The 15,110-nt window shown below is 45.9% G+C and overlaps 2 protein-coding genes across 4 annotated transcripts; both read right to left on the reverse strand.

The window, feature by feature from the left end:
- Window positions 1-2,510: 2,510 nt before the first annotated feature.
- Window positions 2,511-7,556, reverse strand: LOC4814071 (protein zer-1 homolog). Of its 2 annotated transcripts, XM_015186944.2 has the most exons (10): window positions 7,274-7,553; window positions 6,119-6,470; window positions 5,243-6,051; window positions 5,044-5,168; window positions 4,789-4,960; window positions 4,548-4,709; window positions 4,318-4,479; window positions 4,099-4,248; window positions 3,775-4,020; window positions 3,531-3,698 (listed from the first exon to the last, which is right to left on the reverse strand). In XM_015186944.2, the coding sequence occupies exons 2-10, from the start codon at window positions 6,420-6,422 to the stop codon at window positions 3,531-3,533; spliced, it is 2,298 nt and encodes a 765-aa protein (XP_015042430.1). In that variant the 5' UTR covers window positions 6,423-6,470; window positions 7,274-7,553. The 2 variants fall into 2 exon arrangements, with proteins under 2 accessions (XP_001354235.2, XP_015042430.1); XM_001354199.4 differs by having other exon boundaries at window positions 2,511-3,698; window positions 3,775-4,248; window positions 7,274-7,556.
- A 572-nt stretch (window positions 7,557-8,128) lies between these two features.
- Window positions 8,129-14,734, reverse strand: hfp (Poly(U)-binding-splicing factor hfp). 2 transcript variants are annotated; one of them, XM_001354198.4, is made up of 5 exons: window positions 14,584-14,734; window positions 14,032-14,125; window positions 10,447-10,741; window positions 9,682-10,185; window positions 8,129-9,613 (listed from the first exon to the last, which is right to left on the reverse strand). In XM_001354198.4, the coding sequence occupies exons 1-5, from the start codon at window positions 14,584-14,586 to the stop codon at window positions 8,548-8,550; spliced, it is 1,962 nt and encodes a 653-aa protein (XP_001354234.2). In that variant the 5' UTR covers window positions 14,587-14,734; the 3' UTR covers window positions 8,129-8,547. The 2 variants fall into 2 exon arrangements, with proteins under 2 accessions (XP_001354234.2, XP_033238482.1); XM_033382591.1 differs by lacking the exons at window positions 14,032-14,125; window positions 14,584-14,734 and adding an exon at window positions 12,108-12,240.
- Between the last annotated feature and the right edge of the window lie 376 nt (window positions 14,735-15,110).

Below are 15,110 nucleotides of genomic sequence, written 5' to 3' on the forward strand. Positions count from 1 at the left end.
TGCGAATAAAAGAATACAATAAATGTACAATAAATAAAATGTTTACGAAAAGCTTCGCCGGCAAGCTTTTGGCTTAAAAGCTTTCGGGCTTCATGTGGCATTAAGAGCCCAAAAGAATTGCCATCGGTTTGGTCGAGTCCGCTGAGGCGCCGCGCGAGATTTTGTTCTTGTTCTGCTCTGTGCTCTACGCCGTGGTTCGAATCCCACCTAGAGACCGAGTCGAGAGAGAAATCTTTTTCTGTAGTTTGTTGTTGTGTGGCCTGTGAAATTATTTGTTACAATTTGTCGCTCGTTGGAATTGTTGCACTACTTTGCGGGCCCAGAAAGAACTTAGATTCCATTTTAATCATAGGCTAAAATTGGTAATCAATACCTTAGTCTATTTCATGCATGGAACACAGTTTTCTTTTTATACCCGATACTCAAAATGAGTATTGGGGTATATTAGATTTGTGGTGAAAGTGGATGTGTGTAACGTCCAGAAGGAATCGTATCCGACCCCATAAAGTATATATATTCTTGATCAGCATCAATAGCCGAGTCGATTGAGCCATGTCTGTCTGTCCGTCTGTCCGTCTGTCCGTCCGTCCGTCTGTCCGTCCCCTTCAGCGCCTAATGCTCAAAGACTATAAGAGCTAGAGCATCGATGTTTTGGATCCAGACTTCTGTGATATGTCACTGCTCCAAAAATATTTCAAAACTTTGCCCCGCCCACTTCCGCCCCCACAAAGGGCGAAAATCTGTGGCATCCACAATTTCGACGATACGAGAAAACTAAAAACGCAGAATCGTAGAAGATGACTATATCTTCTAGAGTGCAAAATCTGAACCAGATCGTATAATTATTACAGCCAGAATCACGAAAACAATTTCACTCTTTCTCGCTCTGTCTCACTCTAACACACAGGTTTCATGGTCGGTTTTGCCAATTGCAAAATATGAGTTCAAGGATCTCAGAACCTATAAAAGCCAGAGCAACCAAATTTGGTATCCACACTCCTGTGATATCGGACCTTGACCGTTTCATGTCCAAATTTCGCCACACCCCCTTCCGCCCCCGCAAAGGACGAAAATCTGAGGCAACCACAAATCTCAGAGACTATTAAGGCTAGAGTAACCAAATTTGGTACACACACTCCTTTAAGATGTCACTATAAAACGTATATCTCAGAATTTCGCCCCACCCCCATCCGCCCCCACAAAGGACGAAAATCTGTTGCCGGAGGAGAGCCATACTGACTTAGTATCGGGTATAACCGTAGAGTTGCGGTGTCCGCAGCAACTCACAACGTTCCCCCTCGTTTCTTTTTCCTTTTGTTGTTTGTCTCTCTTTTGTTTTGCTCTATTCTCCTCGCTCTATTTTCCTTGTGTATGTGTGTGTGTGTTTTTTCATTGCCATGGCAACCTTTTGCACTCTTCCTTCCCTCCCCTTCGCACTGCTGATAAGAGGAGAGGTTATTGATCTCACAAAAGGCAGCGGCGATTCCGACAAGGGTCCGGTTCCGGTTGCAGTTTCCTTGTTGATGTTATGCCTGCGACCCGCAACCCGCGACCCGCGACTGCGCAGAATCCAGCAAACAATTGTTTTGCATTTCGCTTGCTGCTTTCCGCTGCCGACTGCCAGCAATTGCCGGATTAATTATTGTTTACGATTTATTGAATAAAACGATTCGATTTCCATTGATTGAAAGATTGCTTGCTTGCTCTCGTATTGTGAATGAAATTCGCGCTGCGATTGTGAATGAAAACTTGTTTTTCTCTCTCTCCTCTCCTCTCTGCTCCCGAATGCCGTTGAATGGGTGCAACCATGGGAATAGGGGAACACGGAACACAGGGCCGGGCCGGGCCGGGCCTTTGCTTTGTTATTATTCGAACTTAATGCAGTTTTGACCGCTTCAGTGTTGCTCTCTACTTTAGTTCACTAATTGTCGACTTATTAATTATGTTTACCGTTGTTTTTCCCCGATTAAAGCACATTTACATGGACTCAACAATAAACAAACGAACGTCCTGTCCTCACCGGGCGGCAAAATGTGACAGAGAGCGTGCCGTCAACTTCATTGCGAAAAGAGAGAGTGGAAACTGGCGGGAGTGTGTGTGTGTGTGTGTGGCGAGAGCAGGTGAATGAGAGCGCTTAAGGGTTGGGTTATTTTTGGGGATGGACCGCGTTCGTGCCACTGCACATGCGCTTTGGCTGACATTTCCAACCCGTTGGCATTTCGTCATCGATGCCACCCACCCCCGCCATGACGCAACCCACCTCCCCTCCTTCGCTATCGCAGACTTCTTCGACTACCGCAATTTATGTGCACACACACAGTCACAGCAGCAGAGACACATGTGTGTGTGTATCTTTATTGAAATACAGGAAGAAGGTCTCGCCTCCACTTCACAGACGCAGACGTGGTCTCCGCTTCCCACGCGAAGGTGTAGAGTCTCCAGGTCCTCGTCTCTCCGCTTTGCACTCTGCTAGACGTCCGGTGCTCTGGCCCCAGAAGAAACGATTACAGTTTAAGGTGTAACTAATGATAACATACAATGTTATAAATATTATTTATGCCAAGGAGGGGGGGAAAAAAAAACTATAAAAAAAATTGTTACACGCAATTATTTACAGTCATTACTTATAGACTTATGTTCTAGGGATCTACTTAATATAGAAAACATATCAAATATCGTATTCCATGCAGAACGGATGCAATAACGAAATCAGGAAGGAAGCATCGGAATAAACGAAAATCTAGGAACAGAATCGAACAGATATACATATGTACCTATATAAGTATGTATGTTTTTGTTTTTGTTTTCCTTTAAATACAGCTTAAAGACAAAGAAAGACTCGGATTACAGTTTAAGGATTTTGTTTCTTTAATCTGGAGCTGCCTCATGCTTTTGCCTTTTCTTTTGCTACGTTTCGTACGTTCCTCCTACGATCCTCTTACGTTTTCTCGGTTTTTAACAATATGTACATTCCTCACGATGGGGCCTAAAATAATCTTGCTTGCCTTACAACAATTTATATATCAGATATATATATATATATATATGTTATGTTATGTGTATAGTAGTCTATGAATTGTATATGTATCGGGGGATATTATGCTTATTTGCTGTCGTCTTCCGGCTGCCCTTCATCGGGGCATCATTATCTTCTCTTCGCACTCGAATTATACATTAAAAGTCGGGGTAAGAATCTCTTGAACAATATAACACGTTTTCACTTAACTACGAAATACGAAGTACGAAACAGAGAGGGATAAGGAGAAAGGACAAAAGAGAAAGCCTATTCAAATTGTACAAAAATTGTACAACAAAAACTCAAAGTCCTACAGTTACAGTTACAGTTACAGACACAGATATAGATATAGATCAATCAATTAATCATATCATATCATATCGCGATGTATTCTTCTAATATTTAATTATTTAGATGGAGTTGCAGTTGTTGTTGCTGTTCTTGTTGTTGTTGTTGTTGTTGTTGTTGCTGTTGTTGTTGTTGGTGTTGTTGGTGTTGATGTTGGAGCGCTGGCTCAGCCCTCGACCATACGCTCTGATCCCGACCCCGAATCGCACTGTTCGATGACCAAACGGGCAATGCGCTTGATCTCACAGTAGGGGCTCTCATGCTCGATCAGCTCGTTCAGGATCTGTATGCCATTCTCCTGCTCCACCAGCTGGCAATATTTCTCGGGATAAACCTAAGGCAGGCAGAAGGCAGAAGGTAGAAGGCAGAAGTCAGGGGTGGTATAATCATCCTGTTTTCCAAACACTCACCTGTGTCAGATTTGCCAATGCCCAGACGGCCCAGTGCTGGCATTGCGGCGTCTCATAGCAGCGCACCAGACTGAGTATGGGCTCAAAGCTGCGATAGTTGATATTCCGTTCACTCTTGATATTCCATCGTTCAATGGCTGCCACCATGCGTTGCAGCACATGCTCCCGGCTGGGCGATTTGATGGTCCAGGCATTGGCCCCATCGGATGCAATGTGCGCGAGCACACCAGCCGCATTGTAGCTGACCTGGAAGCGCAGGTTAGCACGGTTAACATTACCATTCTCTAGTCGCCCTCGTCTCGCAATCGCATTCGCTCGACCCACCTCGATGCCATCACTCAAGGAGTCCAGCAGACGGGCGAACACCTCTATGAATTCCTGTGTCATCAGCTTGGGGCGCAGCCATTTGACCTCTGCCACATTGCCCAGCAGCCCCATCATGTTACGCAGCAGCTCATCGCGATCGGGAAAGGTCTGAGAGCGCAGAAGATGCAGGATTTAGGATTTCTCAATGCTTTGTGGATGGTGGATGGCTTTGCTCACGTGTAAACATTTAAGGAAATACTCCATGCCGCGTCCATCGAGGAATCTCTTACAATTAATAGCAGTCTCATCGGTTACATTCCACATGGTGGACCAGGCCACCTCCATGACATCATCGAATACGGAGCGAGTGAGGCGATCCTTGATCAGCGTCAGCATGGTCTATATGCAATATCAATGATTAATACAGTCTCTGCCTCCCTCCATCCATTGCGACTTCAAGAACTCACATTAACTACACCCAATTCGCCCAGGAAGAGCTTCTGTCGTCCATCCACCTGGCAGGCCAGAGTGTTCAGCAAATAGATGGCAATACGCTGAACGAATCCCTCCTGCTCTGTCTCCGACACCCCGTGCAGCAGTATCTTAATCAGACGTTCGTACTCAAACAGCTATTCAAACGAAAAAGCAGAGAACAATCAATCAATTGGCAGGGAAAGCAGCAAGATGTCTTTCGATTTCGGTTCTTACCACATCGGCTGGCATGTGGAACTGTGTAAGAGTCAGATATCCATTCCGCAGCATTGTATCGTCCGTGTGATGCATTTCCATGCCATTGAGCAGCGTGCGTATGATGTGGTTGCGCAGCAAAGTGCCAAACTTTGAGCGCTCCCTGCCCTTAACGATGTAGAATAGTGTGGCACTGCAATAGGAACAAGCAAAAAGAAAACGTTTCAATAGCCTCCCAATTGTGAAAGGCAAGGGCAAGGGCAAAGGCAATCTTACCTCCCAGAGATTTGCATGTGCTTGAACTTTAGATGCCGATCCATGGCTGAGAGCACAGCATCCAGTGCTGTGTGTATGTCCTTGCAGTTCTCAAATCGAAACAGATGGTACAGATCGTTGAGTACCTAAACAGAAAAGGAAACAAATCAATGAGGGATTCATGAGCTTCACAGAAACATGTCTCTTCGTCTGTTCGTACCCTTGTCAGGAGGACGGGTCTGTCGTGGTAGTAACGAGCTGCTGTTAGTATTTGCTGCTCATTGGTATCGCCAGCCACCTCGAGTGCGGGTATATCGTGGCGCTTGCATGCCCAGTGGGCCGTATGGTAGAGCCCGAGGAACTGCAGCGGTCGTTGGGTGCGGGACGCCAGGCCTGGTATGTCCGTGAGGGCAAAGTGCTGCTGTTCCATTTTCGTATTGGCATTGGCATTCGTGGACTCCTTGGTGGCCACCCCGTTGCCGGCTAAATTCGTGCCTGAGATATCCAGGTGTGTCAGATGGCGCAGATTATCCATTAGCATTTCCAGCGTCTGATCGGGCAGATCGTAAGTGCCGTGGCCATTACCCGAGCTGGATATGGAGATGTCGAGCGTGCACAGGCGCCGCAGGCAGCAGATGGCATGCAGTTGATTGGCGATCGGCCACACATTGAACAGGATCAGGGTGTGGAGGTTCGGTAGCATCACCAACGCCTCCAAGCTGAAGTTTGCCAGCACACAGGAGGTGAGGTCCAGATGCCCCAGGTCATGCAGATGGGCGAACTGCAGACGATGGTGCATCACCACGCCGTTGAGGACGAGACGCCGCAGATGCGGACATGTCAGCTGAAAGTCCACCGGCTCCTTCTCATTCGGCTCGGCATACTGCAGCAGATGGGAGCTAATGCCCAGCTCCAAGGAGCGCAAGCTGTCGCCATAGTGGGCCAGCAGGTGATGCGAGTTCACGGTGATCATGTCGCAATACCACATGGACAGGGCAAACAGTTTGTGGCGCATCAGAGTCTCCAATCCTACAATAAAAAACAAAACAAACAAATCATTTACGGAAAGGCGATGATCACCATTTAAAGTCTTTACCCCTGCTGCTGAGTGTGCTGTTGCGTAGATTAACAATCTTCAGCGATGTGCGCTGTGTGTCTTCGAATAGTTTTATGACATTATCGTCCAGGGGCCTGTTGAACCTCTGATAGTTCTCCAGAAAGCCATCGCATATCTCATTGGGCAGCACAATGCCGGCATTCAGCAGACGTTGATTGTTGTCCGGCCGACAGCTGCTGATGATGTCCAGATTGTTGCACAGCTTCTGGTAGGCAATCTCCTTCAGTGTCAGCGGCTCCTCGTCCAGTGAGCCGTCCTCCATCAATCGCACCTTACAGCTCATTTTGGGCACGATTTGTTTGCTATCCGCCAGTGACTCAATGGTGTGTGTCTAATGGTAAATGAAAGTATCTATGATTCATCAAAGAACGTTCTATTCTGTTCTTCCAAGGGGTAGATTGGGTTCGGTTGGGTTTCGCCATCGATGGAAATCGAGAATAGCATTCAATTCAAGTCAAGGCTTTCCCCCCGCTCCCAAATGGCACGACACGTGCGTGGGGGCGTGCGGGGTGTCCCCTAATCTGTGCTCAAATGTTCGGATGTCCGATAGCAACAACAATTACATAACAAACAATTAAAAGTCCACAAGTGTGAGTGCGGTGTGGTGCTGTCTTAGAGTGTGTTCTAATGCAGGACAAAGTCGGGACTCAATCCATTGATTATCTCGCCTTGTCTGGGGGCCTATGCCTCAACGGGGCTAAGCTTTGGGTTAAAGTCTGCTGCCGCAGCAGCCACAGAACCCGCGCCAAGTCAAGCGGAAGCAGGCGGAAAATCTGTATATATTTATGAGGCGAGCATTCGCTGATTCGAGCTTTACGGATCACCTCAAATGCCAACAAACTATTACTTGCGAGCGTCGTGTTGTGTCGTTTGTCGTGTGTCGTGGTGTCTCTGTGTAGGTGCGTAGTAGTTATTGAAAAAACGCTTGCAAGCGCCAGCGAGCGACAGACACTCTGTCTGGCCTTATCGCGTTTTTGTACAGGGACAGGGGGCGACAGTCCTCCTAGTAGCAGCAACAGCAGCAGTCACTAGTCAATCACTAGTCCCGTCCCCACAACAGCTGAGAGGGTCCGAGAATGTGCAGCATCGCAGCTTTTTGGGGGGGGATCAGATCATCATCACAACTTTATGTACCTTTTTCTTGTCAGCCAGCAAAATACCTCGCTCCTATTGCGATGCGCTCGAGTTTGTCTTTCGTTTTAATATTGGTTCCAACTGTCCTGCGTTGCATGCGTAGCACTAATTGCCTAGGCACAGCACTTAAGTTGCGCCAACAATTGTATTTGCTGCGTTTTTCGACGTCAAATCACTTCATTATTATTTTTTTGATTTCTATTTTCTTTGTACGAGTTCTAGGCAGTGTGACCGCGGGCTCCTCGATCAAATATACTTTCTGACCCTCAGAAATATACCGAAATATACTTTCACCTTTTCAAAATATTCCGAAAATATACTGACGAATTTGAGTTCTTTTAAACGTGTTCCTCGTTTTTCATATTCCGTCGAATATTACTAGCTAGATAGAAATCTGATAAATACATTTTCTACCAGATTAGCTACGTTTAAGAACCAATTTTTATTGTATTGTGGAATGTCACGTCATTGCTTACTTGTATCTTGTCAACCGTTTTCGGAAGTCCCGCCAAACTTGAGCGCCAAAGTCGAATCTTTTGAAAGTGAATGAGGGACTAGGGTTTATATGCTATCAAGTGGTGCTCGGAAACCCGATTTGTGATAGCGAAAATTCCACAAACCTGCGTATGGAAGTTTCTATACCATTTTTTCTTAAATATACCTTTTAAAATTAAGTTTAATAGATGAAATGGATCGAATATATCATTATATCGTAAAGATACCGTCGTCTCAAGTTTGACCTCGAAAAATACCGAAAAGTATTAAAAATAACGTAAGCTCAATCCGGTTCTGGGCAAGGTCACAAGGACTCCGTCGCGCCAACTTTACAACCATTGACATTTAAAAAAGCCATCGTTTAATGGGTAACTAGACTTTATTTTATTGTAAGTTAAGCGCTGAAATAATCAAATGTACACGCAAAAATTTGTTAGTTTTCCGCTTCAGTGTCTGTGTCAGTTTGTGTGTGTGTGTGTGTCTGTGTGCTGGAGGGGAAAGCATGCGCCTCGATAACACACAAAAAACGACTATTCCTATTGCTTTCTCTCGGGGGACTACTAATTCTTTAAATCTAAATCACTGCGTTGCAGAAACATCTCATTATATTCATAATCTGGGTGGTCCTGGCGCTAGGACAACGGCAACCAATTAACAACTCTCGTGCCGGGGCTCACATAATAAATAAACTTGCATTTAAGTTCTAAGTAAAAAAATGACAGAATTAAGGTCAGAAGAATGCTATAACCTAAATTAGAATCGAAGCGTCCCACTCAATCTCAGCCAGACAAATCGCCCTGGTCGAAGACACCCTGATCGTACAGCTCGGCGACAACCCGCCGTCCGCCAAAGAATCGTCCGTGCAGGGCCTCCTTGCCGCGTTGCGCCTCGGCTCCGGCAGAGAACTCGACGAAGATTTTCACTATGATCTCGGCCTCGTCGTCGTCCTCGTTCTCCGTCTGCTTCTCGTTGAAGATGATGACGCGGCTGACGGTGCCGAATTTGCTGCACTCCTCTTGGATCTCCTCCTGCAGGGTCTCGTCCACGTCCTCGGGGCCCACCATGTTGCGCAGGATTATGACACGCGAGTCCGTTGGCCTCATCAGCCGCTGCATGACCAGCTGGCGGGCACTCTGGCCCTTGATGGACATGTTCTCCTGCTGCTGCAGCGTCTGCACATCGCCCTCGTCCATCAGCTTCTTCTGCAGCTCCTCCTGCTGCTTCTCGTGGGCCTTCTTGATGTTCTCTGAGAGATTGGCGGCGGTGGCCGCTGCATTATTGGCAGCCGCCGACACGGCAATGGCCACCGATGCTCCGTTGGTGGCCTCGACGCTGGCCAAGGACGGGGCGGCCACCGTGGGAAGCACACCCACGCCCATGCCAACGCCCACTCCTCCCACACCCAGTCCGGTTCCCGGCAGAGGCAGTGTGGGCGTGGCCAGCAGAGCAGGCGGCGGCAGTGACGGAACGACGGCCTGCAGAGGCTGGAGTCCCGCGGGCACGCCCAGGAGACTGGGCGTCACTGGTGTCGGAGCCTGGAAGATTCCAGGAGGAAGCAGAGCCGCCACGGGAGCGGCTGGCATGGCCAAGCCCGGATTGAGGGCAGCCGCCGATGTGGCAGCATTCACCAAAGGCATGTTGCCCACCTTCGTGACCACTGCCCCGGCAGCCATTCCGAGGTTTGTTGGGTGCTGCGAGAGACCCAGCACGGCATTGCTGGCCACCGCATCCAAGGCCTGGATCTTGGCCGTTGCAGCGGCTGCCGCCACCGCCGCAGCCGTGGGCATGGTCGAATTTGTTGTGGGACAGGCCAGGGCATTGGGCGGTGTAATGGAGCGACCCACTCTGCAAGACGAAGATTGGAGATTAGAGATACATTTAAAACGGAGGCGCAACTGCAAGTGCGAACTCACCGGAGCAACTGTCCGCCCAAATCGAAAAGATTCATGCTGGCAATGGCCTCGTCCATGGCCTGTTTGTTGGCATACTCGATGAAGCCGTAGCCCTTGTGCGTGTGCAGCGACGTGCCCTGTGCCAGTTTGCAGTAGAGTATGGGTCCGAAGGCCTCGAACACGCTCTTGATATCCTCCTCGGACAGATCCGGATGGATGGAGGCCACGTAGATGCGGTTAAAGCTCTTTGCCTCCTCCTGCACCTCATCGATGACCTGTTGGGCCTGTGGCATGTTGCTCGGGCGCCCCACCTTGATGTTGCGGCCACCCATTAGGGCGCCATTCATCTGTTCGAGGGCCAGCTGTGCTCCCTCGGGTATTTCGTACTCTACGAACGCGAATCCCTTGTGCTTCTGTGTGATGGGATCCCAGGACATGTTGATCGACTTGATGGGACCGAAGGGGGTGAATGCCACGCGAATAGTGTCCTCTTTGAGCTCAAACGATATGCTGCCGACGTATACTCTGGAATAGAAAGGCATTTCGAGTTAATAGGTTTCTTGGCGGTGTCAAAGGGCAGGCACATCGGACTGCAATCAGATCTTATCAGCTAAGAGAGCGCACACTTAACGACTGCCGCCCGGGCGACTGCCTTCAGTAACTCGAAGCCACAGCCATGGGAAGAGACACCATTTCACAACTCATTTTCAAACGTTTTACATCACATTACAATTTGTATTTGGCGAGTAAGTGCCGTGGGATGCACGGATCTACTGAACTACTAACCTGCACATCAATGCCAGTGCCTGTTGCCGTTGGACCTGGGTGCGTTGCGTGGCCAATTGCTGCTGCTGGTGGGCCAGTGTCTGCTTCATGAGCACCATCTTGATGCTCTGCTCCATGGCATATTTCTTGGCCTTGCTGACCAGGTCATGCTGCTCCGACGTGAGCTTCGGCAGGGCCCCGCCCAGCAGACCCAGCAGGGCGGAGCGTGTCCCGGGCCCAAACTTCACATCGCCCGTCTGCTTCAGGTCATACAGAGGCTGCGAAAGGTAGGGAATTTTCGAATCCGTGGACTTGCCTAGAATTGGACAGACCGATTAGTGCATCTCATACAGAGAGGGGGGATGGGGTATGGGGGGGATTTTCAGTTCAGTTTTCAGTTTCATCATCATGGATCACATCATCTGCTATGCAATTTGTTCTTTTTAGTTTTAGTTTTAGCTTTAGTTTTCTTTTCTTTTTTGATTCTGTTCGGGGTTTTTGTCTGTTTTTTTTTTGTTTTTGTGTTTTTATTATTGTTTTTTGTTTTCCAAAGGCACAACTCGGTGGCAAACAACAGTTGGAACAACGAAAGTGCATTTTGTCAAGAGTTTGCGTTTGAAATTGTTTGGAAATAAAGACAAAAACTGCCTGCTGCCTGCAAGAAAGATGAAGACAAAAAAAGAAGAAAAAAAAATAAGAAAGAAAATTGTTAATAATTATAGAGAGAGAGAGACAGAGTGGATGTGGGCATGGCATGGCATGGCTGCTGGAGAGGATTTTTGTTTTGTTTTTTTTTTCTGATTTCTGAGGAGGCTGGAGATTCATTCAGCTTGAGCGGATTTTGAAGCCATATATGGGGCCATGCTTTCGATTCGATTGAACGACTGTAATCGGTGTGTGCTATCGTTATCGTTATCGTTGCTGAGTACAGTTACTTAGGGTACATTAAATGACATTTCGTGTGCACGGATCGATTCGATCCAGTGAGCGCAGCGTCACTTTTGCCTCACTTTCTCGCTTGGTTTGGAGATGTATGGAGTTTCGGTTCGATTTCATATCTTATCTATTTCATATCGATTTCGATTCTATCGCTTATCGCTTATCGGTTACCGGTAATCGTTTATCGGGCAGATGGGGGGCATGTGTTTTTGTCATTTATTTGTGTTAGGGCTGGAAAATGCAAGAATAAAAAAGAGAGAAAGCACCCGATCAAATAAAACATATTCGCTAGGCTTATCGATAGGCAGATAGGTAGGTATTCAGATTGATATACGTAATAGAAGTACAAGTAGTAGTAGTAGTGCTGGAGGGATAGATAGATTGTACGTGTGTGTGTGTGGGGGCGTGTGTACATTTACATCAAATAGATATACAATATGCATGTAGATATATCGATTATCAAGTCCACACACATCCGATTTTGCAATATATCCGATAGTTGTTCGATTGATTTCGATTGCTGTCAATCGATACAAATCGATACAAATATACCATAACAAGAGCTGGGCATACGGAACCAGCGAAAATCCCCATCCTCCCGCGATGATTAGAGCAAGGAAAATCACACACAAAACGGTAGGGAGCCGGCGCCAGGGGTATAGGGATTTTCGGCCCAAATTCACGTGTGCTCAGCTCTGGGTGGGAGGAAATATTTTTTATAAAAATTAGAAATTATAAGCGACCTTATGTGCGTTTTTTGCGATACGGTTTCCATGAGTTGGGGGGCGTGGTAATTGACTTGAAGAAGAGGGTCACACATTTATACATTGCTCATTTGTGATAAAAAAGAGAAAAATAAAAAAAGAAAACAAGACGCTGAAACGATAATAAGAGCAACAATATGTTTTTAAGTTGGTTAAGTTTTCTGCTCCGCCCTACCTCAAATAATCATCATTATAATCATCATCATTATCATCATCATCACCATCATCATCCTTATCATACTGTGTGCTTTGATTAATTCTTTAGTCTGATCTTTAGTTAATTGTTGTTCTAGGGATATGCTTTTATCTAGGGATAGGCTGCTGTGTGGCCCAAAAAAGGAGTCACTTTGTTTCAGGCGAATAAAGGACTTGTTATCGTGGATCGTGCGGATCATCGGGTGATGGATGAGGGGGGGTGTATGGAATCCAAACTGATTCCCATTCCCCCGAAGATACATATGATATGCATGTATAAAAGGATAACGACGGACAATGCTATGGTGTACTCCTCTTGCTCTAGCGTTCTATAAACAACTATCTATCTATCTCTATCGATATATATGACGAAACACACACAAAATACTTGGTACTTAATGTAAAATGTATATGGCACAGAGGACCAGGAGCAGTCAGAGTCCCTCGGCTGGCTGGCTGGCTGTCTAGCAGGGCAGCTGCTAACCACGACGACGGCTGGCTTGGCTTGTTGTTTTGTTAGAAGAAGCGGAGGATTCTTGGTTGAATACTTGAATTAATGCGTGGATCAATTGCGTATTGGTTCGCGCGTGATGATGTTTCTGGCTTGGGCTGTTTGTGGCTGATTTTTGGTGGTGGTGGTTGGTGGTAGTAGTAGTAGTAGTAGTAGTAGTAGTAGTAGTGGAGTTATCTAATTGGACATCTCTCTCTCGATCTCGTATACCCGGTTATATGGAACTTTTATATGTCTTATATATGGCGGAACACAAACTTAAAAAGAGATAAAAACGCTTACAGAAAATAAAAAAGAGAGATATAGAAGAAAGAGAAAGAGAGAGATATAGTTATATATGGTATGCTGCATATTTTGGAGTTTGATTTTATTTTTATTTTTTTTTTATTAGTTCTGGAGTTTCATTCTGCATTCACGGCGATGATATTCCCTATTCTGATATTCAGTTTCAGTTTCAGATTGCATATATCTACTGATCGATAGATATATATATACATAGTATATTTAGCATATACTCTTGGGTCGCTTGCAATTTGCTTTGGGGATCGGTTCGGTTCGGTTCGGATCGGATCGGATCGCATTGTCTGACACACACACTTGATTGATACGTTTTCGCTATAGTTTTTCGACTCTCACCTCACCTCACACCTCACTTGAGTGTTCGAGTTCATCGTGCGTTTATGAAGTCTGCAATTACTTAAGCAGAACAAAAGAAAAACCGATTATTTAGTGGCGTCAGGTGCTGCCCGTAAAGATGCGACGGAGTAGAAGTACAAGTAGTAGAGAAATATATATAGAGATGTGTGTTTTACAAAATATGTTTTTTGTTTTGTTTTATGCTTAGGAGAAACCAAAATACAATTACAATTTAGCCGCCTCTTCAGTTTCAGTCTTCTTTAACCCACGATTTACCAAATGAACTTATAGATTATTATCCATACACAAACATATGTAAATATATGTATATATAAGAGTACATACACACGCACAGAGAGAGAGCATATGCCTATATGCCTTAGGGGGAGGGGGGCGCTTTCTTTGCTTTGCTTTGATTTGATTTGATTTGTTTCCATTTCTAACATAGTACATGCTGAATATAATACATACGTGTACGTATACATATACATAGGAGAAGGCATACATATATATATCTCTGTTGTGGATCTGTTGTAGATCCATGCCGGACAAGACACTTACCCGAGTCGGAGCGCGTTCGCTTTGTGGCTGGCATCTCCGTAATTTCGCGCTGATCATCCGAACGTGGGGATCTGGAGGCTCTGTCGTTGCTGCCCTGTAATGTGAAAAATGGGATTGATGATGGGTTTAATAATGGTTAAATTGCTATATTGCTATATGCTCCTGCTACTCCCCGTGCCCATGCATGAGACGGGCCTTGCGGCCCATGAGGCGGTGCGGCGGCGGGTATGCGCGTGGCCTATGGATACACACACTGCCTGCCGTACGGTACTATGACGTCGGCGTCCCCTGTGCACCATACATGCCATTATTGGCAAGGTCATGCAGCTGCACATTCCACATATGATATGCCCCAACACACAAGATGTCCACCGGGTACATTATTTCATGCATACACCATTTCCATTTCACCCTACAACGCAAAAAAAAAAAATCGAGTCGGACCGAAAAAAAAATGCGCAAAATCTACAGCCTGCAAGGCACGCGACGCCAATAATTGCCCCAAAAAGTATTCCCTCACGTTTACTGCACTCGAAATTTTCCGGAGCTTACCATGCTTTCGATTTTTCGCTAATAATATTCGCAAGTTACGGTTTATTTGTTGATTTTTGTCGAAATAAAAATTGACTGCGAAAAAATTGTCAAGATGGATACGATCAGTGTGACCGCAGACTTATCGATAACGTATATGACCCTCTGGAATATACCAAGATATACCGTCTCATTTGAAAAATATACCATAAATATACTGACGAGCTAAAGTTATATTAGGCATATTCTTCGTTTTTGATATTCCGTGGAATATTACTAGATATATACAACATTTAGCTATGCCCACATAATCAATTTTCTACCTGACTGATTTCCGTTGGATATCCCGTTGAAAATGAAATTTATTAGAATGATGAAATTGACAAAATATACCTTTATATTCCGTAAATATACCATCAGTTCAATTTTGTCCTCAAAAAATACCACCTGGCGCCTGAAACGACCTGAAATGCTAATTTTGCCTGAAGCAACTGCGTTGTTACTGTGTGTTGCCATGTAACAAACATTTAATTTGCCAATCTTGTAGA

The sequence above is a fragment of the Drosophila pseudoobscura genome, chromosome X (genome assembly GCF_009870125.1).
Source record: "Drosophila pseudoobscura strain MV-25-SWS-2005 chromosome X, UCI_Dpse_MV25, whole genome shotgun sequence".
Classification (NCBI taxonomy): domain Eukaryota; kingdom Metazoa; phylum Arthropoda; class Insecta; order Diptera; family Drosophilidae; genus Drosophila; species Drosophila pseudoobscura.

Excerpts from the sequence above, each read along its gene's own strand:
- LOC4814071 (XM_001354199.4), bottom strand. The coding sequence starts at position 6,422 with ATGAGCTGTAAGGTGCGATTGATGGAGGACGGCTCACTGGACGAGGAG. Across the intron at positions 4,710-4,788 it reads TCCACATGCCAGCCGATGTG|CTGTTTGAGTACGAACGTCT; the intron begins GTAAGAACCGAA and ends TCGTTTGAATAG. Across the intron at positions 4,480-4,547 it reads GCGAATTGGGTGTAGTTAAT|ACCATGCTGACGCTGATCAA; the intron begins GTGAGTTCTTGA and ends TATTGCATATAG.
- hfp (XM_001354198.4), bottom strand. Across the intron at positions 10,742-14,031 it reads GCGAACGCGCTCCGACTCGG|GCAAGTCCACGGATTCGAAA; the intron begins GTAAGTGTCTTG and ends GTCCAATTCTAG. Across the intron at positions 10,186-10,446 it reads GCACTGGCATTGATGTGCAG|AGTATACGTCGGCAGCATAT; the intron begins GTTAGTAGTTCA and ends TTTCTATTCCAG.